Here is a 26,229-nt window from a genome sequence, read left to right as displayed (position 1 = left end):
ACGCTTTGATGCACAGAACGACCCACCGAGAGATGGTCCGTTTATGTACCGTCCGTCCCTTCTTCGCACCCACGTAGCCAACAAACAGTTGGTCATCCACCCGGAACTGGCGTGTGCGATCCATATAAAATGAAAGCGCACGTTTTGGGTCCAGACGATGGAGCCGTTCTTCATCCTTTGAAGGATGCGGAGGCGGGAAGAAGGAAGGGAGGGTGATGGACTGCCCGATGTGAAAAGCAGAAACTACTTTGGGCAGGAAAGAAGGTCCTTTTCGCAGATGTTCTTAATTAAGTAACGAACTGCGCTTAATTCAGGCAATAACAGCCACGTAATTCCAACCTTATGTACTCCTATAGACCTATACCTCAGACGTCTACTTAATCCCATCTACCACCATCGGTCTGGACCAATTCCAGGTATATAATGTGCCCCCCCCATGGCAACCATGGCTTTACATCGTTCGGTTTTGCGCTATTAGACATGACGTGGCACTACCTGACATGCATGTGCTGCATGCTGGTTCACCTTCGCAGCACCTTAATAACTGACAACTGTATTAATTCACACGCACCTAGTGTTAGCACTGTCCTATCGGTCGATATACACTGTTAGTTTGCCACCTGGAATACCTTGAAATGTATGCTTATCACCGCGATGAATATGTTTCTGCCACTGGTTATGAGACACTCTCACTTGAATGTTTTATAGTACCTTAAAATGGCATGAGGTCACTTTAAATCTGTTGAGTATTACAGCTGGTTAAAAATTGTTATTTGTTCCCTTCCTTCCTGTCAATACAGGCTCTGTACATTCAGGCTGACATTGAAAGTCCTGATGATGATCCATTAATTCTATTGGATCGAAACGCCGTCGACACTTATGTGGGCTTAAACATTAAGTGTACTATTATGTGCCAAAACTGTATGTTTCCCGCATATGTGAAGCAATTGTATGCCAACCAATTCTTTGCTCACGATCTCTAATTGCCTGAAATACCACTGTGATTGTATGTTTGAATGTATGTGTAGCATCGTGGATGCAGGATTGTGTCCCACTGCTTTATTGTTTGTTTGTCTGATCTAAGTACATTCTTTAAAACATTGAATTAAATTTTTAAGTCCGGCTGGACTTTGTTCTTGTTATAAAGTTCATTGTGGCCTATAATTATTACGCAGTTTCATTTCCTGATGTCAAGGACCTCTTGTTCATATGTTAATTGATACCCAAGGTCCTTGGTTACCTAGTGGGTTCCCTTGTTCTTTATAACAGTCTTGGAAACTCCAACGCGCAGAACTGATGACATTGCGCGTTCTCTTCTGTGGCGAATAGATCTAACCAAGGCTCTCCCCATTGCAGAAAGAGGCCTTGCGCCACGTCCGAGTTCAGACGCCATTCGTGATCCATCGAGCACCGACGGCTGAGTTTGTCCGCCCTGGCGTTCAGAGAACCTGCCAGGTGTTGAACCGTCAAAGTCACGCCCTGACGTTCCAGCCACTGCCAGAGGCGCAGAGCCTCCTGGCAAAGGGTCCACGACCCCACCCCGCCCTGTTTGTTGCAGTACCACATGGCGGTGGTGTTGTCTGTGAACACCTGCACCACACTCCCGTTGACAAAGGGGAGGAATGCCTTCAGTGCTAGACGAATCGCCCGTAGCTCCAACAGGTTGATATGGAGCCGGGACTCCGCCGGAGACCAGATGCCTCTGATCTCCGGCTCTCCCAAGTGGCCTCCCCAGCCCTGGAGGGACGCGTCCGTCACGACAACGTGCTCCGGTTGGGGAAGGGAGAGGGATCTGCCTCTGACCCAATCGCGGTCCGTAAGCCACCACTGCAGTTGTCTCGCAGTGCCCTCCGAGATCAAGACGTGGTCGGACAAGTTGCCCTGATGCTGGGCCCACTGAAACTTCAGGTCCCACTGCAGAGCCCGCATACGCCACCGGGCGTGATGCACCAGAAGGATGCAGGAAGCCATCAGCCCCAGCAGCCGCAGCGTCAACCTGACCGAAACCCGGGATAGCGGCTGAAAGATGGGAATCAAAGCCTGTATATCCCGGACCCGCCGTTCCGGAGGATAAACCCGAAACTGCGCAGAGTCCAGAACCGCTCCGATGAAAAGGAGCTTTTGAGAGGGACCAAGGTGTGATTTCGGCACATTGATGGAGAACCCCAGGTCGTGCAAGAGGTCTGCCGTCATCTGAAGGTGGTGGACGACTGTCTGGGGCGAGCCCGCCTTCAACAACCAGTCGTCTAGGTAGGGGAAGACTGAAACCCCTAACCTGCGCAGATGGGCTGCGACCACCGCCAACACCTTTGTGAACACCCGTAGGGCGCTGATAAGGCCGAAGGGGAGCACGATAAACTGAAAGTGCTCCTGGCCTACCGTAAACCGCAGGTAACGCCGGTGGGCCGGCAGGACGGGGATGTGAAAATACGCATCCTGCAAGTCCAACGCTACCATCCAGTCTTGCGGGTCTAGAGCAGCCAAGACCTGAGCTAATGTCAACATCTTGAACTTCTCCTTCCGGAGGAAGCCGTTGACGTTCCGTAGATCCAAGATAGGACGTAGGCCCCCTTTGTCCTTCTTGGGCACCAGAAAGTAGTGGGAATAGCAACCACGCCCTACTTCTGGCCCAGGAACGCGCTCGATGGCCCCCTTGGCCAAGAGGGCCGTAACTTCCTCCTGCAGAAGTGTCAAGTGGTCCCCCGACACACGGTGGTTCTGCGGTGGCATGGCTGGAGGAGTGGTCTCGAAGGGGAGGGAGTAGCCCCTTCGGACGAGTTGCAGCACCCACCTGTCTGACGTGATTGTGCGCCAGTGAGAGTGGTGATGGCGAACCCTGCCACCCACCGGCGTCACATGGGCCTGAAAGCACGGACTTGGAGGATTTGGAGGCAGATGCTGCGGGGGGAGGTGTGGCCTGACCCCGCCGTTGACCCCGACCGCCTCCACGGCGGTTTCCACGGCCGCCACCGCGTTGAAAAGATTATTGCGGCGCGTGGCTGGCAGCACGTGTGGGGACGCCCCTTCCTTGGCCACGAAAGGAGCGAAACAAACCCGTTTGCTGGCGCTGGGTCGAGAGACCCAAGGACTTGGCCGTGACCCTGGAGTCCTTGAAGCGTTCCAGCGCGTGGTCCGCCTTGTCACCAAACAGGCGACAGCCATCAAACGGCATGTCCATCAAGGCATTCTGGACATCTGCCGAAAAGTTGGCGGATCTCAGTCGTGGACATCGCTCTGCCCAGCGAGTCGGTCGTATCAAGACCACACCGTATGGAATATTTTGCTGCATCTCGGCCCTCAGCCACAGCCTTGCCGAGCTTCGCCCGCACCTCCATGGGGCATTCTGGCAGCAGTTCCGCGACCGTATCCCACACAGAGTGGGTGTAGCGGCCCAAAAGGCAAGCGGTGGTTCAAGACCGCAGTCCCAAACTCAGGGACGAGAAGACCTTCTTGCCATACTGGTCATACCTCTTAGATTCCCGGTTGGGCGGGGCCGACGGGAATGCGGTCTGGGAAGTCGAGGCCTGGATCACCAGACTCTCAGGGGTGGGATGGGTGGACAGGAACTTGGGGTCGTCCGGACAAGGATGGCGTCTGGCCACGTTCCGATCAACAGGCGAACCTGAAGAGGGCCTGGACCACGTGCCCAACAGAACGTCTGACAAGGCTTCGTTAAACGGCAGCAGTGGCTCCTGTGGGCATGACTGCGGTTTGAAGACCTCAGTGAGGATGTTAGGCCTCACGGCCGCAACGGGGAGCTCAAGGTGTAAGGCCTTGGCAGCCCTCATCAACACCACTGAATAAGCAGCTCCCTCCTCCGATGCCACGGAAGGAGGAGAGACAAAGCCAGGGTTAGGAGAGTCGTCCAGACCACTGGCATCACCCAAATCACCTGTCCAGTCCACGTCGTACTGACACTCACGTGACAGAGGGTCCTCAGACCCCCTCCCAACCTTCTCCGTACTCTACATCATCTCCATACTCTGAGTCAACAATGTAGACCGGCTCCTCGGGTTTCACAGGCCCCATCGGCGTCGAGCCCGCGTCCGGATTCGGGAAGGGTATGGGGACGACGCCGCCCGGAGCCAGCACAGGGGAACCGGTGCCGCGCGGGGACGGCGTCGGGGGTAACCCCGATGGAATCGGCGCCAGAGAGGCCGGCAGACCAGCCGGCGTCGATCCCGAAGGCCCTTGCGGCGCCTGAGCCGTCGGCGGCACCGGGGCCGGAGCACCCGATGGCGTCGAGTCAGGGACACCCGAACCGCCAGGGCCCTCAGACGGTAGCATTGGGCCCGAAGGCGCCGGAAGCCCCGTCGGAGAAGTGAGCGTCCTCATGGCCATGAGGAACGCCTCAATCTCCTCAGGCGTCGCACCTTGCCCAGGGACCGGAGGGTATGGAGCAGGCCGCGCCGGCGACTCTCGCGGAGCCGCGGGGTTGGGGTCACCCGAACCCCCGGCCGCGTCGCACGAGCGTCGGGGGGAGTCGGGGTACGATGACGACGCCCGACTTATTGTGTTTCTTACCTGAAGAGCCCGACGAATGATGACGACTTCCGGAGCGCTCGGCGCGGCTCTGCGACCGCTCTCTCGAACGCTCCCGACGCGGGGCCGACACCCGGAGCTCGAGTAGCTTGCGGGACCTCTCCCGTCTAGCCTTATTAGTCAGAGCCCGGCAATCGACGCAGGCGTCCACGTCGTGGTTGGGGCCCAGGCACCGGAGGCAGAGTCGGTGATGGTCCGTGACCGACATCGTGCGGTCACAACCGTCACAATTCTTGAAACCGGGCATCCTACCAGGCACCAAAAAGATATAGAAAGTTAACAAACTTGGTCAAAAGACCGGAGTACTGCTCTTCGGATCTGCGCTTACTGGCGCGGAAAAAAGAAGAACTGACGTCAGCGCGCGGAGGCGGCGTCTATATACTCCAGCGACGTCATCACGGCGCACAACGCCGACGACGGACGCGGAGCCGCAGGGGACGCCTGCAGACGACGCCTACCGACGCGCAGGGGTACTGCTACGCAAAAGTTACCGGATCCAGACTGACGCCTGGGGATATTCTAAGGTAAGGAATCTAACACTAACGTGTTTCTTTCAGATGCTGTGCCCACTGGAACTTCAGGTCCCACTGCAGAGCCCGCGTATGCCACCTGGCATAGTCCACCAGCAGGGTGAAGGAGGCCACGAGGCCCAGTAGCCTCAGGGTCAGTCTGGTGCAGGATGGGGCCTAAAGTCCTGACCGCACCCTACAGTCTGGAACATCCTGCACAGCGGGGTAAAGGCCAACAGGCGCTCAACCAACCCCCCCTCCACCCCACCCCCCCAAGCACCCACACTTCCCCTTTGATGCAGGGATGCTTGTACAGGATGGGGCTTGAAGTCCAGCATCCACAATAGAGTCTGGAGCATCCACTGAACAATATACAGAACGAGAGGAATCTGTACAGAAGTAATGTCTACCAAAAATATCACGTCTACATTAAAGTTCCAAGTAAGTCAGCAAACTCAGTGTTGTCATTTATTTGCACAATAGAAACTAAATCACAAATCCTGAGAAAAAGTAAAAAGTACAGAAATGTACAAGTAAGCACCCTCAAAAAGGAGAGGCATGAGGGCAATAAGGAAGCTGGAGGCAACCTATTTTAAACTTCATTAATGTGGCGTCTTAGCCGTTTGGATGGTAGCATTTTGCACCTGATGAACTTTTGTGGTGTACCATTTCTGTTATTTCTTTAACCACTAAAAACTCGACGGCCCTTAATTTCGCTTCAATAGGCTGTTATGTCTAAAATCTAGATTTTAAAATACCACAGTTTTACTGTTTAAAACTATTAATTGACTTGGAACGAAAAATATTATGAAGCAGTACTGAAAAAATTACATCCAGTGATACGAGTGTGAATGTGCTGATTTATGCGAGTGTGGTTAAAAGCGCAAGAAGTGCCTCTTACACCTACCTGTCTTTGCTCCACTCTTGTCGAGCCATCGAGTCGCAGGTAGATGTGTCCATGGTAGTTCAGGAACTGTTCTAGAACATCTAACATTCTTGTCATCTGAGTGAAGATCAGCACTCTGTGACAACCTGCTTTCAGCTGCCGAAGTAAGCGATCCAGGGTCTGCAGCTTTCCTGCAAATCAAACAAATGATGTGGATTGGAACACTTAAATGGCTATTGGTATGCAATGGGATGAAGCAAAGAGGGGTTCTAATAGGTAACAAGGGTCATTTCAAGAGGTGAAATCAAAAGGTTCATTTTAAGTGAGTCGAGTCAAGTTCATTAAAGGTAAACCATCTAGAGATTGTTTACCAGTAGGCAGTAGATTAGAGAGGTTACTGGAATGAACAGCTGTACAGGTTTGATAAGTGACGAGACACACAAACTGCTGAGATCAAGTGGAGGGAGAAGTAGGTAGGCAATGGAACTGGAGTGGGAGAAGATTGACACACTGCAATTTGTGGCAGGGCATTATGAATGTTCCTGTATCGTGACAGCAATGTAACTCATAAGATTATGGGTACGGTGAACCATGACAGGCTTAATGTGGAGATGTTTGAAAGCTGGATCCAGTCGAGTAGCCATTTTTCTGGTGGGAGTGGAGTCCTAGCAGAACAAGAACTGGTATAGAAAGCAGTGTACACAGGCAATAGGCAAGTAAGGTGAGGAGGATGGACAGTGGGAGGGAAGGATGGACACTGGGAAGTACACAATGTGGAATGCAAAGTGTTAATAGACTGTCCACTCTTGGCTTCTTTAACAACTCAGTAGGAGAAAACAAATTGCTTGTCTGAGCATCTCAAGTAGCAAGATATGGCAGCTATATGCACTCCGATGAAGAGTTTTCAAACAGGAGCTTGCAAAACACAACAAATATCGCAAACTTTAACGTAGTCTAAAGGACAGCGAGTGGTGACCATTCAACCAACTTCATATTCAAAATCTCTTCCTTGTATGGGCTCAGATCCTGGACATGGATTATATCCGAAGTATCATGAGAATTGTATGATTTTTACAGCCTTACAAGAGATTTAGGAAACCAAGCCACAAGTCTTCATTAACCACTTGGCTGCTAAGGCAATATTTTTCTTTTCATTGAATTTCCATTGAAATCAATGAAAAGAGCATGACGAGTTACCCTTGTCATTAGCGGCGAAGAGGTTAACAATACTGCCAGGTACTACAAGGAATAGTAGTGATGCAAGATCTCCCATGTTACCTGATCAGCAAAAAAGGTTAAAGTTTGAACTGTATCAGCAAGAAAGCTGACCAGTTCCATAGACCTGTAAATCAATAGACCTGTAAATCAATGTTATCTGACCTGCACTGGAGCCACTAACGTACAATTGTGCTTTTTAGTCTTCATCTTCGGTTACAGAAGAAATCAGGAAAAATGGATGAAAAGCGTAAGACTATTCCTTAAAAGGAAAGAGTGTAGGAAGCTGGCTCTGTATATCCTATACCAAAATCAGGTATAGTGTGCACAGAGTCCAGCGTAACTCCAAAGGTAGGCAGATGTAAAAGCAGATCATGCCTTATTCTCTTATTTGTGGTAGTGGGGGCGAGCAGTAAGGCTTTAACAGAGGGTAGTGTTATGCATTTGTTGTACGCACTCAGTCAGCAAATGATTTTACACACTCAGACTGAATTCACACCAATTTTGTTTGTATAAAAATATGACAGTATTTTATTTCTGGAACCAAGCAAAGGCTGGCATACGTAAGTGACATAAATGCTTTGCAAAATGTTATGCAGTGTTTACAATTGATTGCCAAGTTAAAATACAGTTGTTTGAAATACAGGTAGGACAAATATTCAAATTTACTGTATAGATTACTTTTTAATGTAATTATTCTACTCAGGCCTTATCAATCCTGAAGGCAGAGTGCTTGGAATTATGTGAGATGGTGCTCTGGCATGAGCTGAGCCCGTTTGCAGCTTGCGGAACCAAGTCCTAATAGCTGTTCCATGATAACGCGTACCATATACTCTTAAGTGCATTATAATCCTCGCGGTTATTTGCCAACTTTGGTATCGCTTTATCAAAACATGTCGAGTAAGGTGTCATACGAATTGGAATACTAACCCCTCGCCAATTCTGGCGACTGGGTTAGCATTCCACCCTTCTAGAGGGACACGACATGTATGTAACTGTGAACCCCGGTTAAAGTTAACTCGAGCCTCAGCATCCCAAAATGGATGCTGCCACCACAGACACAAGTCTGGCCTCCTGCTGCTGGGAGTCCTTCCAGCAAGGAGAGCTTGGACAAAGGGTTTCCTGTCAGGGGCGGTGCTAGCACCATCCCAGACAGGGGTTTGTGTATCCCAGGTAGGCAGGGCTGAGAGGAAGGTGACTGCAAGTGGCACCCCGGTGCTCACTGTGCATATGTCGGCTTGAACCAGTTCCAAGGCACACCAGCCCCTGAGCTGGGGAAAGTCCGGACAAGGGAGAGGGGTGTAACCACCCCCCTCCTGGTCCCACCCATGGGCAGGACCTAGTCGCGTGCCAGCCCCTTACTTGCTGCAAGTCCATCCTCCGCATCAAGACTGCCCAGCTCGACGAGACCCGGATTCCCTGCCATCTCTGACCTCTACCTACATCATCAGCCCAGCTGAGATTCGTGGGTGTGACGAGACCCGTGGGACCGGCCATCTTCAGAATCTGCACGACGCTTATTCAGCACGACCGCCGAGGGATCCTCGAGTGAGTGCTTTGGGGTTTGAGAAGCCCTAACCCTGAGCAGCTCCAGCACCGAAGTCCAGCCCACCAGCATCCACAAGATCTGCGTGGGGCCCTTCTGCTCTTTGCTGCTTACCGCGTTGTCCGGCCACTTGCCTGCTGGCTTGTAGCCCTCTTGACGACGAACCACGACACTTCCATCGCTGGTCTGGTTGCTCCAGACTGGCCCTTGCTCCCCTCCAACAGAGGAGCACCCCGGACCCTCCTGGTCCACTCCAGACGCCATTTTGAGTCCACCGCGTGGGCTTGCATTTGCCAAGAGTTGTTGCCCCAATCCTGGGTCTAGCATCGCCGACAGCAGATACCTTTGTGGGACAGCTCGCACCTCCATCCTGGCCGCCGACAACGCCTCCTGGTCCGAGAGACTGCAGAGCCCAACGTCGCCCACTCACCTGGTCGAGGTGACTTCATCCGGTGCCATCCTGGTGCCCATCTGATCACTGGCTAGTGATTAAGAACTGAGTCCCCTCTGCTTTCAGGTCGGCTCCATCACCGATCCAGGCTTGGATCCCATCGAACTTCATCACTGGTCACCTGCCAGCAACTTCTTCTTTCAGGCTCCATAGACTGTAACGAGGATTCCCGACGTCTTTTGAACCCTATGCAGCCGCAGCCCCTGGGCTAGGTAACCTGAGCATTTCGGTGCTCCAACATAGGTTCACTATCTAAGTGTCCAGATCCTTTTTTCGTTTTCAGCCTTACTAGTCGGATTCGTCCGATATCTGTAACTTTACGGAACCTAGCATCCATAGTCTTTGTCCCGCATCCCGCGTGAGAGTGCACACTCTGCACCCGATCTCCCTAGGCCTCCTGCTCCTAACCTGAAGGTTCAGTAGTGTAGTCCTAGCGATCCTGAAGCCTCTGGATCTTGTTACTTACCTGCTAGTATTTCGCATTCCACTTTTGTAGTATATAGTTTTTCGTGCCCCTCGGGCATTTGTGTAAATTGTGCAACAAAGTATTTTCTTAAGAGTTTTGTTGTGTGCTTAGCTCCCTGACTCAAAGAGATCAGGGTAGACTTGTTATAAATAAATATACTTTTATTTTCATAACAACTTGTGTGGTGTCCTTTCACTTGGTGTTCAAGGGGTATATGTGATGGTATAACAGCTGGCTTAACACGCCCTCTAGAGTTTAGCCTAAAGACTGCTCTTGTCCATGCTACTAGGATAGCTGGTCTATAAGGTTGACTTATAACCAATCATCAATAAGGGTCGTTTGGAATGATACATAGTGATCACTAGAATAGTGAGCACTGCATATCAGGCCAACTTCTCACAGCCGGGTGCAGAGTGCTAAGGCCCAATGTTATCTAACGGGAGAGAGGGGGCCACAGGTTGGGGGCTCCTCACGAGCAGGCCACAAGGTTGTAGGAGCAAAGCTCCTGGTGTTAGGCGCAGGGCAACGGGGGATCCTGTTTAGCACACAAAGAGAACCCGCAGGGGTGACTGGATGCAGAGTGTTTTGGCACCTGGTGCCCTGTTGTTTTTAATGGGGATTTTCAGTTTTGTTTTTTAGCTGCAAGCTTGGCCCAGGAAGACTTACGGGAGGAACCAACAGCTGGGCAGGCAAGTTGGAGGGCTTAGCTACGTAGGTCCACCTCGGGTTATTTTCTACAGGGTGTAGGGCGGCTGGATGCAGGGGTGTTGTCTGAGGTCGGATTTCACCTTACCGGGCCACTAGTGGTTGGAGGGGGGTTTCAGTGCTGAGGCTGCAGGTGACATCGGGGAGCCCTGGAGAGGTCCACGCACGGTGGACTCTGGAGCACTTGGGGACCTCGCTGGGGACCAGTGGGATGATGTTCTTTGACTGAGTGTGCCATGGGCTCCTGCTAAACAGGTACACAGGGCCTATGTTCCTTCCCTAATACTGCATTGAAGCCTAAATCCAATTGGCATCTCTGGCCACGTCAGCCCCTGGTAAATGGTACCACAGGTAACCAGGGCACTGTGACCAGAGAAGGCCTCCAAAGGCTGCAGCACTTATTATGCCACCCGTAGAGGCCCTTTACCCTGACACTCACACACTGCCTTTGCAGGCTGCGTGTCTTGGTGCAGAACAAAGTGAAGAGTCGCCATGGCACACATCCCTGTGTGCCATGCCCACAAACCACGGCCCCAGTATACATCAGTCACCCCTCTAGCTGGGTGCCCTATGCCAGTGGTGAGGGTCCAGGTGCATGAGCCCTGTACCCTTACAGTACCCAGGTCCACCCTGGCACTGGAAGTGCAGTCCTGCCATTAAGAGTATATGGTGCTGGGAGTTTGTCATTACGAACGCCACAGCACCATCATGGCTGCACTGAAGACTGGGAAGTTTGATATCAAACATCTCAGCACATTAAACCCACACTGATGCCAGTGTGGGATTTAATGTAAAATGCACAACAGAGGGCATCTTAGAGATGCCCCCTGAAACTCGACCAACTACTAATGACCTGACTGAGTGGCTGCCTAGGCTGCCACCACCAACCATGCTTCTGGACCCCTGGGTCGAGAGCTGCTGCTCTCGGGGGTCTGAAACAATACACATCCTGGGACGAGGTGCCAAGCCGCCTTCACCAGGATGGGCAGTGTGAGAAGTTAGCCTGATATATGATGCTCACTAGTTCTAGTGATCACCTTGTATCAGTCCAAACAACCCTCATGGTGATTGGTTGTAAGTCAACCTTATAGACCAGCTATCCTAATGGTAGCATGGACAAAGCAGTTTTAGGCTAAACTCTTGGCATGTTAAGCCAGCTGTTTTACCACATATAACCCCTTGAATACCAAATGATAGGACACCACACAGGTAGTTATGAAAATGAACAAGGTATTTATTAACTAACATACACCTCTGAACTCTTTATGACATCAGAGGGCTAAGCACATGACAAGTGTAGGAGAGTAGGGTCTGCAATCCTATGATCACCCAGATTTTTTGCTTTTGTTTCACTGGTTTATGACTTTCTCTGGCTGTGGGCCTGCCAATCAGACCCACAGCCTAGCTGTTCTCTCACTAAATTGACATGTGTACCTTAGGTGCATTATCCAATTGGTACTGGGCCACCTTATCAGACCCTGTAAACTCAGGGCATAGGTGTACCCAGGGCCTACCAGGGGCTGAAGCATGTATTATGCCACCCCTGGGTGGCCATCTAAATCTGACACAACTGGCTGCACGACAGCTGGGGCAAGGTGGTGTAATCACCCTTTGCTTTAGATATAGTATACCTATATCTAACCCTAAAAATGGACACATAGATTCCTATCAGTCACTCCTATGGCAGGCCTCGACAATCCTGAAGGCAGAGTGCTTGGAATCGTGTGAGATGGTGCTCTGGCATGAGCTGAGCCCGTTTGCAGCTTCCGGAACCAAGTCCTAATAGCTGTTCCATGATAACGCATACCATATACTCTTAAGTGCATTATAATCCTCGCGGTTAAATGCTATCTTTGGTATCGCTTTATCAAAACATGTCGAGTAAGGTGTCATACGAATTGGAATACTAACCCCTCGCCAATTCTGGCGACGGGGTTAGCATTCCACCCTTCTAGAGGGGCACGACATGTATGTAACTGTGAACCCCGGTTAAAGTTAACTCGAGCCTCAGCATCACAAAATGGATGCTGCCACCACAGACACGAGTCTGACCCCCTGCAGCTGGGAGTCCTTCCAGCGAGGGGAGCTTGGACAAAGGGTTTCCTGTCAGGGGCGGTGCTAGCACCATCCCAGACAGGGTTTTTTGTATCCTGGGTAGGCAGGGCTTTACAGGAAGGTGACTGCAAGTGGCACCCCGGTGTTCACTACGCATCTGCCGGCTAGAACCAGTTCCAGGGGCACACCAGCCCCTGGCCTGGGGAAAGTCCGGCATGGGAGAGGGGTGTAACCACCCCCCTTCCTGGTCCCACCCCTAGGGCAGGACCTAGTCGCGTACCCACCCCTTTCTTTAGGATAAAGGCAGGAGCGGGGACCCTTCCAAATTAGATCATCTTTGAATCAAGAAACTACAATCAAGAAATCAAGAAACAAAAGGAACTCTCGACTTCTTCTTAAGATTTCTCCCTTGTGGCTAAGGATTAGTCACCCTGCATCCGCAGGCACCATCTAAGAACTCTGCGGTTTGCTACACGTCCTTCCTCCGGAATCCGACTGACCAGCTCGACGAGACCCGGCTTCCCTGGCACCTCTGACCTCTACCTACCTCTACAGCTAAGCTGAGAACCGTAGGTGCGACGAGACCTCGAGGGACCGGCCATCATCAGAACTGCACGACTTCTATCCAGCACGACCGCCGAGGGATCCTCTGGTGAGTGCTTTGGGGTCCGAGATGCCCCGACCCTGAGCAGCTCCAGCACCGAAGTCCAGCCCCCCAGCATCCACGAGATCTGCGTGGGGCCCTTCTGCTTTTTGCTGCTCACTGTGTTGTCTGGCTACTAGCCCGCTGGCTTGTGGCCTTCCAGACGACGCCCGACGACAACACTGCTGGTCTGGTTGCTCCAGACTGGCCCTTGCTCCCTTCCAAAAGAGGAGCACCCCGGACCCTCCTGGTCCACTCCAGACGCCATTTTAGGTCCACTGCGTGGGCTTGAATTTGCCAAGACTTGTTGCCCCAATCCTGGGTCCAGCGACGTCGACAGCATCAACCATCGTGGGACAGCTCGCACCTCCATCCTGGTCGCCGACAACGCCTCCTGGTCCGTGAGACTGCAGAGCCCAGCGTCGCCCACTCACCTGGTCGAGGTGACTACCATCCGGTGCCATCCTGGTGCCATCTGATCACTGGCTAGTGGTCAAGAACTTGGTCCCCTCTGCTTTCAGGTGTCTTCCATCTTCGATCCAGGCTTGGATCCATCGAACAATCTTCACTGGTCGCCTGCCAGCAACTCCTTCTTTCAGGCTCCTGGTTCTTCAACGAGGATTCCCGACGTCTTTTCAGACCTATGCAGCCGCAGCCCCTGGGCTAGGTAACTTCGGCATTTCGGTGCCCCAGCATAGCCTCACTATCCAAGGGTCCAGATCCACTTTCGTTTTTGACCTACCTAGTCGGGTTCGCCCGAGAACACTAACTTTGCTTTTACTAGCCTCCATAGACTTTGTCCCGCATCCCGCGTGAGAGTGCACACACTGCACCCGAGTCCCCTAGGCCTCCTACTAGTAATCTGAAGGTTCAGTAACGTAGTCCTAGCGATTCCAAAGCCTATTAGTCAAGTACTTACCTGCTAGTAATTTCGCATTCCACTTTCATAGTATATGGTTTTTCGTGCCCCTCGGGCATTTGTGTAAATTGTGCAACTTAAAGTATTTTCGTAAGAGTTTTGTTGTGTGTTTAGTACCCTGTCCTCATAAAGAGTACAGGGCTGTTGTGATTTAAATAAATACACTGTTTATTTTCATAACACTTGTGTGGTGTCCTTTCACTTGGTGTTCAAGGGGTATATGTGATGGTATAACAGCTGGCTTAACACGCCCTCTAGAGTTTAGCCTGAAGACTGCTCTTGTCCATGCTACTAGGATAGCTGGTCTATCGGTTGACTTACAACCAATCATCAATAAGGGTTGTTTGGACTGATGACATCAGAGGGCTAAGCACATGACAAGACTCTTAAAAAAAATACGATAAGTTGCACAAATTACAATGGTGCCCTAGGGGGCACGACAAACCATATACTAAGTAAATGGTATAAGGAAATCGATAGAAGGAATGGAGCTGTCCAGAGGCTGTAGAATCGCTGGGACTACACTATCCTAACCTGAGTTAAGTAATAGGAGGCCCACGGGATGCGTGTGCAGAGTGTGAATACACACGCGAGATGCGTAACAAAGTCAATGGACAGTACAAATTACGAAAAGGTAAGTATTAGACAGTTCCGACTAGATAGGACTAAAACGACTGGAAATCTGGACACTAGGATAGTGTTACCTCACCGACGGGCTGCAGGTGCATAGGTGCCAAAGTGTGTTGGGTTTCCGCGCTGAAGTCTATGGAGCCTGGAAGAAAAGATGCTGCAGGTGGCCAGAAGGAAGATGTCCGGAGTGATCCAAGGGTGGATCGAGGAAGATGAAGACCTGAAAGCAGAGGGGATGAAGACCTGAAAGCAGAGGGGACAATGTTCACAGTCACTAGCCAGTGACTGGAGTGGAACCAGATGCTGTCGTCGCGATCAGGTGAAGAGTGGACGCTTGACTCTGCAGCCACGTGGACCAGGTGGTGTCTTGGACGACCAGGATGGAGGCACGAGCTGTCCCACGCAGGCTCTCGCTGTCAGCGGTGTTGGTTCCGGATTCGGCGTCAACAGGCCTTGGCAAAGGCAACCCACGCGGTGAGTGGAAAAGGGCGTCTGGTGCGGACCAGGAGGGTCAGGGGTGCTTCTCCTTTACAGGGAAGCAAGGGCCAGTCTGGAGCAACCAGACCAGCGGTGTTGATGTTGTGGATCGTAGTCTAGGAGGCTACTAGCCAGCCGGCAAGTGACCAGACAACGCATCTAGCAGCAACCAAGCAAAAGGGCCCCACGCAGATCTCGTGGATGCTGGAGGGCTGATCATCTGTGCAGGAGCTGCTCGGGGCTGGGGCTTCTCAATCCCCAAAGCACTTCGTCAAGGATACCTCTGAAGTCGTGCTGGAAGCGAAGTGCAGTTTCTCCAAGATGACCGGTCCCACGTGTCTCGTCGCACCCACGGATCTCAGCTGTGCTGCAGATGTAGGTAGAGGTCGGAGAGGTCTGGGAGTCCGGGTCTCGTCGGGCTCTGAAGTCTGGATCCACTCGGGAAGACGACAAAGTGAACCGCTGGAACGCTTGATGGTGCCTGCTTGTGCAGGGTGGTCACTCCTTGGCCACAAGGGAGATTTCTTCAGTCTTCTGTGGAGCAGAACGTCGAAGTCCAGAGTTTCTTCTTTGTAGAGTTTCAAATCAGGATTAATCTAAAGTGGAATGAGACCAGCTCCTACCTTTATTCTCCTAAAGGGGGCTGTACTGCGACTAGGTCCCTCCTATGGATGGCACCAGGAAGGGGGGTGGTTACACCCCCTATCGTTTGTCCGGTTTCGCGACAGAGCTGGGGCTGGAGTGCCCCAGCAACTGGTTTGAATTGGTGTACGCACAGGGACACCTTGTGTGCCCCAGGCATGTCTCATTCCTTTCAGGCCTGTCCTACCTAATACACAAAATCCTGTCACGGGTTGTGTTGCCACCTCCCAAGGCAGGAAACCCTTTGTCCAGGCCTCCCTCGCTGGAAGGACTCCCAGCAGCAGGAGGTCAGACTTGTGTCGGTGGTTGCAGCATCCATTTTGTGATGCTGAGGCTCGAGTTAACTTTAACCGGGGTTCACAGTTATATACATGTCGTGTCCCTCTAAAATGGTGGAATGCTACCCCCGTCGCCAGAATTGGTGAGGGGGTAGTATTCCAATTCGTATGGCACCTTACTCGACATGTTTTGATAATGCTATGCCAAAGTTAGCAATAACCGCGAGGATTATAATGCACTTAAGAGTATATGGTATAGCGTTATCATGGAAACAGCTAAAGGACTTGGTTCCGAAAGCTGCAGACAGGCTCAGCTCATGCTAGAGCACCATCTCACATAATTCCAAGCACCCTGCCTCCAGGATTGTTAAGGCCTGCCATAGGAGTGACTTATAGGAGTATATGTGTCGATTTTAGGGTTAGATATAGGTATACTATATCTAAAGCAAAGGGTGATTACACCACCTTGCCCCAGCTGTGTTAGCAGAATACATGCTGCAGCCCCTGGCAGGCCTTGGGTGCACTTATGCCCTGGGTACCTGTGGTACACTGTACAAGGACTTACAAGAGTGACCCAATACCAATTAGATATGTACCTAAGGTACATTGAGTCCATTTTAACAGAGAGCAGGAAGCCTGGGGTCCTGAATAGCAGGATCCCGAATAGCAGGATCCCAGGCCAACTAAGTCGAAAACCAGCTAAACACTAGGCAAAAAAGTTGGGGGTAACCATAGTCAGATATCCACCTTCCTACATACAGGGTTCACGAAGGAAAAGCTGCAAATGCATGCCGCTTTTGTGAACCTTTCCAGACCATTTGCTGTTTTCAGCAACAGGTCCCCACTGGTTCTACCCCCACTTTGGGCAGGAGCACCAGCGGGAAAAACAAGTGAGGAAGAGAGGTGTGCCCACCTCTGGCAGCTCCGCCCCGAGCTAAAACCCTAGGAGCTTTGCTCCTACTACCTCGTGGCCTGCTTGCCAGCAGCCACCTACCAGAGACGCCCCCTATCCTCCACTGGATAACATTGGGCCTCAGCACTCTGCAACCGGTCGTCCTATTGCAGCTGAGGGTGCAACAGTGCATCACTGACCCTGGGAGATCCCCCCCCCCCCCCCCGAGTCTAACCCCAGAACCTTAAATCCCACAGTTGTTTACTTACCTGCAAACCGATAACCTGTTTTTCCTCAATAGGATAACATTGACAATTTTCCCTCCAAAAAATGACTATGGGTGAAGTTTTGAAAACTAAAGATTTTTTTTAATAAAAATCGTACGAATAACCAAAACGTGTTTTCTCACCTGTTTGCAGGACATGTCCCATTGCTGAATCTAGGCATCCAGCACTGAGTTAAAAACAGTAACGTAAAAGTAACTTACCTGCAATTTATTAAAAAAGCCTATTCATTCTAATGTACTTTATTTGCTTAGTGTTGCATACCACTGCTCCCCTGTAAATCAAACAAAGTACAATTTCTATTGCATTTGCAAACTGTTCTATATCCAGTTACTTATTACTGAAAGGTATTTAATGTTTACCAGGCTTGCTAGGTTCTAAAAATAAACAGTATATTTTTATACAAAACAATTGGCCTAGAGTTCAGTTCTTGAGTGTATGAATTAATTTGCTGACGGAGTGTACTTCAAATGCTTAACACTGTCCTCTGATACTGCCTTACTGCTCAACCACTCTACCACAATTAGAGAGTAAGGTTCTATCTAACTTTAATCTCAGCCTACCTCTGGGGTCACTTGGTCTCTTATACACACTATACCTCATTTTGGTGTAGTATATATATAGAGCCAGTTTCTTACAGTCTTTTATGGTAAGTACAGTGGTTCAGGGTTGGCCTAAGAAGGTCCAGTAACACAAGGTTAAGTATTATTTGGTCAAATGAACAAATAGGTTCTGGGAGCAAGCTTCATAGGGCAACAGAAATATTTAATCATAGTATGCAGATTCGTATTTACAGGTGCTCACATAAGTGAAAGGGGTGCGTAATGTGACAGTGAAAGTGACAATACACGACATATCAAACAAAACTAACATCAAAATTCATGGCAATATGTACAAGTGGAAGGATTTTCAACAGGGTGTCGACGGCGTTTCGATCTTTTGTAACTTTAGATCATCATCAGCACAGTGTGAGCATTTGAAATAATTCTGTAGTGGGAGTCTTAGCCCGAAGGCGCAGCGGAAATCGACGAAGGAGTGAGCGACCTCATGGCCGTGAGGAAGGCATTGATCTCCTCTGGCGTCGCGTTCTGCCCAGGGACCGGCGGGTATGGAGCAGGCCGCGACGCCTGCGGCTCCGGTGGAGCCGCGTGGGCGGTGTCGCCCGAACCCCTGGCCGCATCGCACGAGTGTCGGGGGGGGGGGGGGGTGGGGGGGGTTTAGTCAGAAGAGCTATGTCGCCTCTTCGACTTCTTGTGCCTCTTACCTGAGGACTTTGAGCCCGAGGAGTGGTGTTGACTCCCAGAGCTGGGATGATTCCGGCCCCGCGGCCGGTCCCCCGACCTCCTTCCGGACCGGGACCTCGAACAGCGTGGGCCGACTGCCGGAGCTCTAGGCGCTTGCGGGACCGCTCCCGCCTAGCCTTCGACGTCAAGGCCCGGCAGTCGGGGCACGTCTTGTCATCGTGGTCGGGCCCCAGGCAATGTAGACACCGGCGATGGGGGTCGGTAACAGACATCAGTCGGTTGCAGTCGACGCAGGGTTTGAACCCGGGCATCCCTACCGGCACCGTCTGAGTCGTTTGACTTCGAAAAGTGATAAAAAATGATCGAAAAAATTTAGTCATAAAATGACTAAGGGTCCCACTTTTTCCGGATCGACACTTGCTGGCGCGGAAAAAAGGAGAACTGACGTCAGCGCGCGAGGGCGGCGTTTAAGTACTCCGGCGACTTCATCCCGGCGCCAACAACGACAGACGCGGAGCCGCAGACGACGCCTACCGACGCGCAAGGGTACTGCTACGCAAAAGTTTCCGGATCCAGTCTGACGCCTGGGGATATTCTAAGGTAAGGAATCTAATACTAATCTGTTTCTTTCAGATTCTAGTATTTAGGGGGCAACCTGAACCTTTCTTCCTCAGATCCTGAAACGACAAGAAGAAAAGAATTAGAAGAAGGACCGAACAGCTGTGCAGCCAGCTAACAAGAGGAAGACGCCTGCTGACTTGGCCCCAGCCCTACAGGCCTGTCTCCATTCAAACCTGCTCCTGCAAAATCCCGATGTGTTCAGCAGCCAGCAACCTCGAAAACTCCGGAGGACCTGCCTGCTTTCACTTCCAAAGACTGCTTCTCCCGTGAACACCGGATTTGTTCAACTGCAACCTCTGGCAGTAGCCGGAGACCGCGGATCCAGCCCACTCTGCACCCGCCAAACGCGGCCAGAGCGAGAGAAAAACACCACGAGGAGGTCACCCCGGCGATCCCGACCAGAGATTCAGCCACCCCTGACCTGCCTCAAGCCTCCAGCCGACGCTTGCAGTCTAAATCCAGAAGGCCTCCCTAACCAAGACCAGGAGCTGGTAAGACCCTGCACCCGACGCCCCACAGCCTTATGTGCCCAAACTAATGGTGCCTAACAACCCTTAACTTCCCAACTTACCTTTCAAAGTGGTGGTCGCACCCAGAAGTCCTTCGAATCACTGCCTGCAGTGCTTTTGCAAACCGGAGGTTCTCCATAGAAAACAACAGGGCGCCCGAAATCAAAACAGCACTCTGCACCCGGCCGTTTCAGTAATGCTGAGGGTGCACCTTTTGTGCTACTTTGTTTGCCCTTTTGCCCTGACCTAAACTCTAGGAGCTTTGCTCCCACAACCCAGTGGCCTGCTTGCAATCAGCCACCAACTAGAGGCCCTCTATCCCCCATTGGATAACATTGGGGCTCAACACTGCACCTGGCTGTCCTAGTGCCGCTGAAGAGGTAACAAGAGTGCTGGGGGACCTCAGAGTCTAACCCCAAAACCTTAACTCCCACAGTCGATAACTTACCTGTGAACCGATAACCTGTTTTTCGTCCATAGGATAACATAGACAATTTTCTTCCAAAAAGTATTTAAGTGTGGAGTTTTGAAATCTAAAAATATTATTTAAAAATTGCACAAATAACTAAAACGTATATACTTACCTGTTTGCAGAAAATGTCCCAGTGCTGAATCTAGGTATCCAGCACTGAGTTAGAAAAGTAACATAAGAAAACAAGTTACTTACCTGTAACTACAGTTATCCAGTATTGGTATCTTTCATAGATTCACATGCCTGAAGCATTCCCTGTCGCCGAGGCGGGAGTCCCACGGTAATAATACATACAAAAGCAGTGCCTTAGTAAGAACTGTAGTAGGCTAAAAAGAAAAAAAGCCCCAGAATACCCAAAGCTTAGTAGCCTATCTACCTCATTATATGAAAAGAACTAAAAAATAGTTCCAACCAATCAGCTACTAGCACCCTCTAGAACCTTCCCAGCAAAGGCAGTTCTCCTCAGATTTTCTTAGCACAAGTGGGAAGTAGGGATCCCAGACAAAGAACTGTCTCGCCGAGGAGGAGGGCGGGTGCATGTGAATCTAAGAAAGATACCAATAAGGGATAAGGAATATGCTACTTACCAGTATGCATCTGTTCTTGGCATGTAGGGCTGCTGACATTCATATCTTGTGCATAGATCGCCGCCTAGTGTTGGTTCCGGATGATTGCACCTATGTTGTCCTGGAAGAGTCTTCGAAGTATCACGAGATAGGTGACTCCTCCCCTGGACTCAGTGCGCATGGGCATATTCTCCATCCTCAATTGTTTTTCGCCATTGTGGCAGAGACGGAGTATAGCAAAGTAAGAGATGGCCATGCAAAAGAGAATACTGCAGCTGCAACAGGCACCGGGGAGGAGGGAGGGCGATATGAATGTCAGCAGCCCTACATGTCAAGAACAGATGCATACTGGTAAGTAGCATATTCCGTTCGAGGCATGTGGGCTGCTGAATTCATATCTTGTGCATAGACTGTATAGCAGTATCTCCTCTAGCGGTGGTCACCTGTACCAGCTGCAGCAGTCTGAAAAAGAGTTTTAAGGACAGTGTGGCCTACAGCAGCTTGCTGCTTTGATTGCACGTCTACACAATAGTGTTTAGTGAAAGTGTGTATGGTAGACCATGTAACTGCCCTACATATGTCTTCAAGGGAAATATTCCCTAAGAAAGCCATGGATGCCCCCATTTCACGCGTAGAGTGTGCTCTTGGGGGAACTGTTAGAGTGCGTTTAGCTTTTTGATAGCATATTTAACTAACCATCTGGCTATTCCCGATTTTGAGATAGGATTACCTTTAAGTTGCGCTGAAAAAGCAACAAACAGTTGCTTTGTTTTCCGAAATGATTTACTCCTGTCAACATAATATAGCAGAGAACTCCTTACATCTAGTGTGTGTAGGGCTCTTTCAGCCACTGATTGTGGGTTTTGAAAGAAAACGGGCAGTTCTATTGATTGATTGATATGGAAAGTGGATATGACTTTTGGCATAAACTTAGGGTTGGTCCTGAGTACTACCCTATTCGAATGTACTTGCATAAAGGGTTCTTGAATTGTTAGTGCCTGAAGCTCACGTACTCGCCTGAGGGAGGTAATGGCAATCAAGAATGCCAACTTCCATGTTAGGAATTGCAATTCACATGAGTGGAGTGGTTCGAAAGGAGGTCCCATAAGTCTGGTAAGTACCAAATTTAACTTCCAGACTGGTGAAGGTGGGTGTTATGGAGGGATTACCCTTTTAAGACCCTCCATAAAAGCCTTGATTGGTGGTACCCTAAACAGGGAAAGGTGTTGCCTGTTCTGGAGATATGCTGCTATAGCAGCAAGATGTAGCCTTATAGGAGAGTATGCTAGATTGCACCTTTGAAGATGCAAGAGGTAACAGATAATGTTTTGGATGGAAGCATCTAATGGATTGATTTGGTTATTGTTGCAGTAAATTGCAAATCTTTTCCATTTAGCTGCATAGCATGCTCTAGTAGTGGCCGTCTTGCCTCCTTGATAATGTTCATGCAATCAGGAGGTAAGTTAAGGTATCCGAACTCGGAGACCTCAGGAGCCAGATCGCTAGGTTCATCTGATTGGGATCTGGGTGTTTGATTTCTCCATGGTTCTGAGTTAAAAGATCGGGCGTGAGGCGCAGCCTTTGATGGGGAACTACTGAAAGTTCGAGGAGCGTTGTGTACCATGGCTGTCTTGCCCATGTGGGAGCAACCAGGATCATTGTGAGAGACTGCTGACGTAGTTTGCGTGCCACCAGCGGAATCAGTGGAGCTGGTGGAAAAGCGTACGCAAATTTGCCTGACCAGTTCATCCATATCGCATTGCCCTGTGACAACGGATGTGGGAACCTGGCGGCTAAGTACTGGCATTTTGAATTTTCGTTTGTGGCAAACAGATCTATCTCTGGAGAACTTGGGGGTGAATCTCCCATTCGTGTAGCTGTTGTCTGTGTCTGCTTAGTAGATCCGCTACTTGATTGTCTTTCCCTGGCAGGTGTTCTGCTAGGAGAAAAATGTTTCTTGGTATTGTCCACCTCCATATGCTCTGTGCTAAGTGGGACAGCTGTGGAGAGTGTGTCCCTCCTTCTTTCTGCATGTAGTACATGGCTGTCATGTTGTACGTCCGGATCAACACAGCCTTGTTGTACAAGTATTTCTAGAATGCTTTCAGTGCTAGAAATATTGCTAGCAACTCCAGTTGGTTGATATGCAGTTTCTTTTGTTTGATTGTCCAGAGCCCTTGGACTGTGTATTTAAGTAAGTGGGCTCCCCAACCTGTCAGTGATGCGTCCGCTGTTAGTACTAGTTGTGGAACCGGCTCTTGGAACAGTCGTCCTTTGGAAAGGTTTTGTGGGTTCCACCACTGCAGAGAGTTGTAAGCGCGATTGTCTATCAACACTAGATCCTTCAGTTGTCCCTGAGCTTGGTTCCACTGCCGTGCTAGGCATTCTTGCAGTGGACGCATTTGAAGTCGGGCTTGAGGGACAATGAATATGCAGGAGGCCATCATGCCTATGAGCTGCATGAACACTCGAGCTGGCAAAGAGTGTTGTGGCTGAAATCTTTGAATGAGAGTCTGCATGTTGGCTATCCTGGCTGAATTTGGATATGCCTTTGCTACTGAGGTATCTATTGTAGCTCCCAGATATTGCTGTATGTGGGAGGGCTGTAGATGCGATTTTGGGTAGTTTATGGAAAAACCAAGGCTGTGTAGCAGCTGGAGTTTTTGAGATGTATGGCTTGCACACTGCGCGTACGAGTTTGCTTTTATGAGCCAATCGTCCAGGTATGGAAACACGTGGATGTGTTGCCTTCTGAGGTGTGCAGCTAATACCGCTAAACATTTTGTGAATACTCTTGGGCTGTGGATACCCCGAAGGGGAGAACCTTGAACTGATAATGTTGACCTTCTATTGTGAACCTGAGGTATTTCCTGTGAGCTGGATGTACAGGTATGTGAAAATATGCGTCCTTGAGGTCTAATGTTGCTAGGAAGTCGCCTTGCTGGAGTAACAGGAGTACTTGTTGTAGAGTGATCATATGGAAGTGCTCCGAGAGTATGTATTGGTTCAGCGGTCTGAGGTCCAATATTGGTCTGAGGGACCCGTCCTTTTTGGGAATAAGAAAGTATAGTGGGTATGCTCCTGTCCCTTGGTGTTGAAAAGGGACTGTAGGAAGGTGGATATCTGACTATGGTTGCCCCCAACTTTTTGCCTAGTGTTTTGCTGGTTTTCGACATAGTTGGCCTGGGATACTGCTATCCAGGACCCCAGGCTTCCTGCTCTCACTGTTAAAATGGACTCCATGTACCTTAGGTACATATCTAATTGGTCACTCTTGTAAGTCCTTGTACAGTGTACCATAGGTACCCAGGGCATAGTGCACCCAAGGCCTACCAGGGGCTGCAGCATGTATTATGCCACCCCTGGCTGGCCATCCAAAACTGGCACAACTGGCTGGTAACACTGCTGGGGCAATGTGGTGTAATCATCCTTTGCTTTAGATATAGTATACCTATATCTAAACCTAAAATGGACACATATACTCCTATAAGTCATTCCTATGGCAGGCCTTAACAATCCTGGAGGCAGAGTGCTTGGAATTATGTGAGATGGTGCTCTAGCATGAGCTGTCTGCAGCTTTCGGAACCAAGTCCTTTAGCTGTTTCCATGATAACGCTATACCATATACTCTTAAGTGCATTATAATCCTCGCAGTTATTGCTAACTTTGGCATAGCATTATCAAAACATGTCGAGTAAGGTGTCATACGAATTAGAATACTACCCCCCTCGCCAGTTCTGGCGATGGGGGTAGCATTCCACCCTTTTAGAGGGACACGACATGTATGTAACTGTGAACCCCGGTTAAAGTTAACTCGAGTCTCAGCATCACAAAATGGATGCTGCACCACATACACAAGTCTGACCTCCTGCTGCTGGGAGTCCTTCCAGCGAGGGAGGTTTGGACAAAGGGTTTCCTGCCTTGGGAGGTGCTAGCGCCACCCCAGACAGGATTTTGTGTATTGAGGTAGGACAGGCTGAAAGGAATGAGACATGCCTGGGGCACACAAGGTGTCCCTGTGCATACCCCGGTTCAAACCAGTTGCTGGGGCGCTCCAGCCCCAGCTCTGGCGTGAAACCGGACAAAGGATAGGGGTGTAACCACCCCCCTTCCTGATCCCACCCATAGGAGGGACCTAGTCATAGTACAGCTCCCTTTAGGAGAATAAAGGTAGGAGCTGGTCCCATTCCAAATTAGATTATCCTGATTTGAAACTCTACAAAGAAGAAACTCTGGACTTCGACGTTCTGCTCCACAAAAGACTGAAGAAATCTCCCTTGTGGCCAAGGAGTGACCACCCTGCACAAGCAGGCACCGTCCAGCGGCTTCACTTTGTCGTCTTCCCTCGAGGATCCAGACTTCAGAGCCCGACGAGACCCGGATTCCCAGACCTCTCCGACCTCTACCTACATCTGCAGCACAGCTGAGATCCATTGGTGCGACGAGACACGTGGGACCGGCCATCTTGAAGAAACTGCACTTCGCTTCCAGCACGACTTCTGAGGTTTCCTCGAGTAAGTGCTTTGGGGATTGAGAAGCCCCAGCCCCGAGCAGCTCCTGCACAGAAGATCAGCCCTCCAGCATCCACGAGATCTGCGTGGGTCCCTTTTGCTTGATTGTTGCTTGACGCGTTGCCTGGTCAATTGCCGGATGGCTAGTGGCCTCCTAGACGACGATCCTTGAAATCCACACCGCTGGTCTGGTTGCTCCAGACTGGCCCATGCTTCCCTGCAAAGGAGAAGGACCCCGGACCCTCCTGGTCCGCACCAGACGCCGATTCCACTCACCGCGTGGGTTGCCTTTGCCAAGGCCTGTTGATGCTGAATCCGGATCCAACACCGCCGACAGCGAGAGCCTGCGTGGGACAGCTCGTGCCTCCATCCTGGTCGTCAAAGACACCTCCTGGTCCACGTGGCTGCAGAGTCAAGCGTCCACTCTTCACCTGATCGCGACGACAGCATCTGGTTCCTTCCTGGTTCCACTCCAGTCACTGGCTAGTGACTTTGAACATTGTCCCCTCTGCTTCCAGGTCTTCAGCTTTCCTGATCCACCCTTGGATCACACGGGACATCTTCCTCCTGATCGCCTGCAGCATCTTTTCTTTCAGGCTCCATAGACTTCAACGCAGAAACCGGACACGACTTCGCACCTATGCTCCCGCAGCCTGTGGGTGAGGTAACAAGAGCATTTCGGTGCTCAAGGGTAGATTGACTCTCCTAGTGTCCAGATTCACAGTCGTTTTAGTCCTAACTAGTCAGGATTGTCCGTACTCACCTTTTTCTTGAACTGTATTGTCCATAGACGTTGTTACGCATCTCGCGTGCGAGATCACACTCTGCACACGCGTTCCGTGGGCCTCCTATTACTTACCTAAAGTTAGGATAGTGTAGTCCCAGCGATCCTACAGCCTCTGGACAGCTCCATTCCTTCTATCGACTTCCTTATTCCACTTGTTTAGTATATGGTGTGTTGCCCCCCTAGGGCAACATTGTAACTTGTGCAACTTAACGTATTTTTCTTAAGAGTCTTGTCATGTGCTTAGCCCTCTGACCTCAAAGAGTTCAGAGGTGTATGTTAGTTAATAAATATGTTGTTTATTTTCATAACTACCTGTGTGGTGTCCTTTCATTTGGTATTTAAGGGGTTATACAACCAATCACCATAAGGGTTGTTTGGA

General features: G+C 50.4%; 1 protein-coding gene across 1 annotated transcript in view; it reads right to left on the bottom strand.

Moving 5' to 3' along the window:
• The window catches only part of SRCAP (Snf2 related CREBBP activator protein), a 1,720,489-nt gene that overhangs the window by 346,912 nt on the left and 1,347,348 nt on the right, over positions 1-26,229 (bottom strand). The window contains exon 28 of the mRNA XM_086931673.1: positions 5,959-6,128. Coding sequence (XP_086787799.1) covers positions 5,959-6,128 — 170 coding nt within the window. The remainder of the gene's footprint in view (positions 1-5,958; positions 6,129-26,229) is intronic.

The sequence above is a fragment of the Lissotriton vulgaris genome, chromosome 7 (assembly GCF_964263255.1).
Source record: "Lissotriton vulgaris chromosome 7, aLisVul1.2, whole genome shotgun sequence".
Classification (NCBI taxonomy): domain Eukaryota; kingdom Metazoa; phylum Chordata; class Amphibia; order Caudata; family Salamandridae; genus Lissotriton; species Lissotriton vulgaris.
The sequence above is the reverse complement of the archived record's forward strand: the minus strand, read 5'-3'. Positions and strand labels throughout refer to the sequence as shown.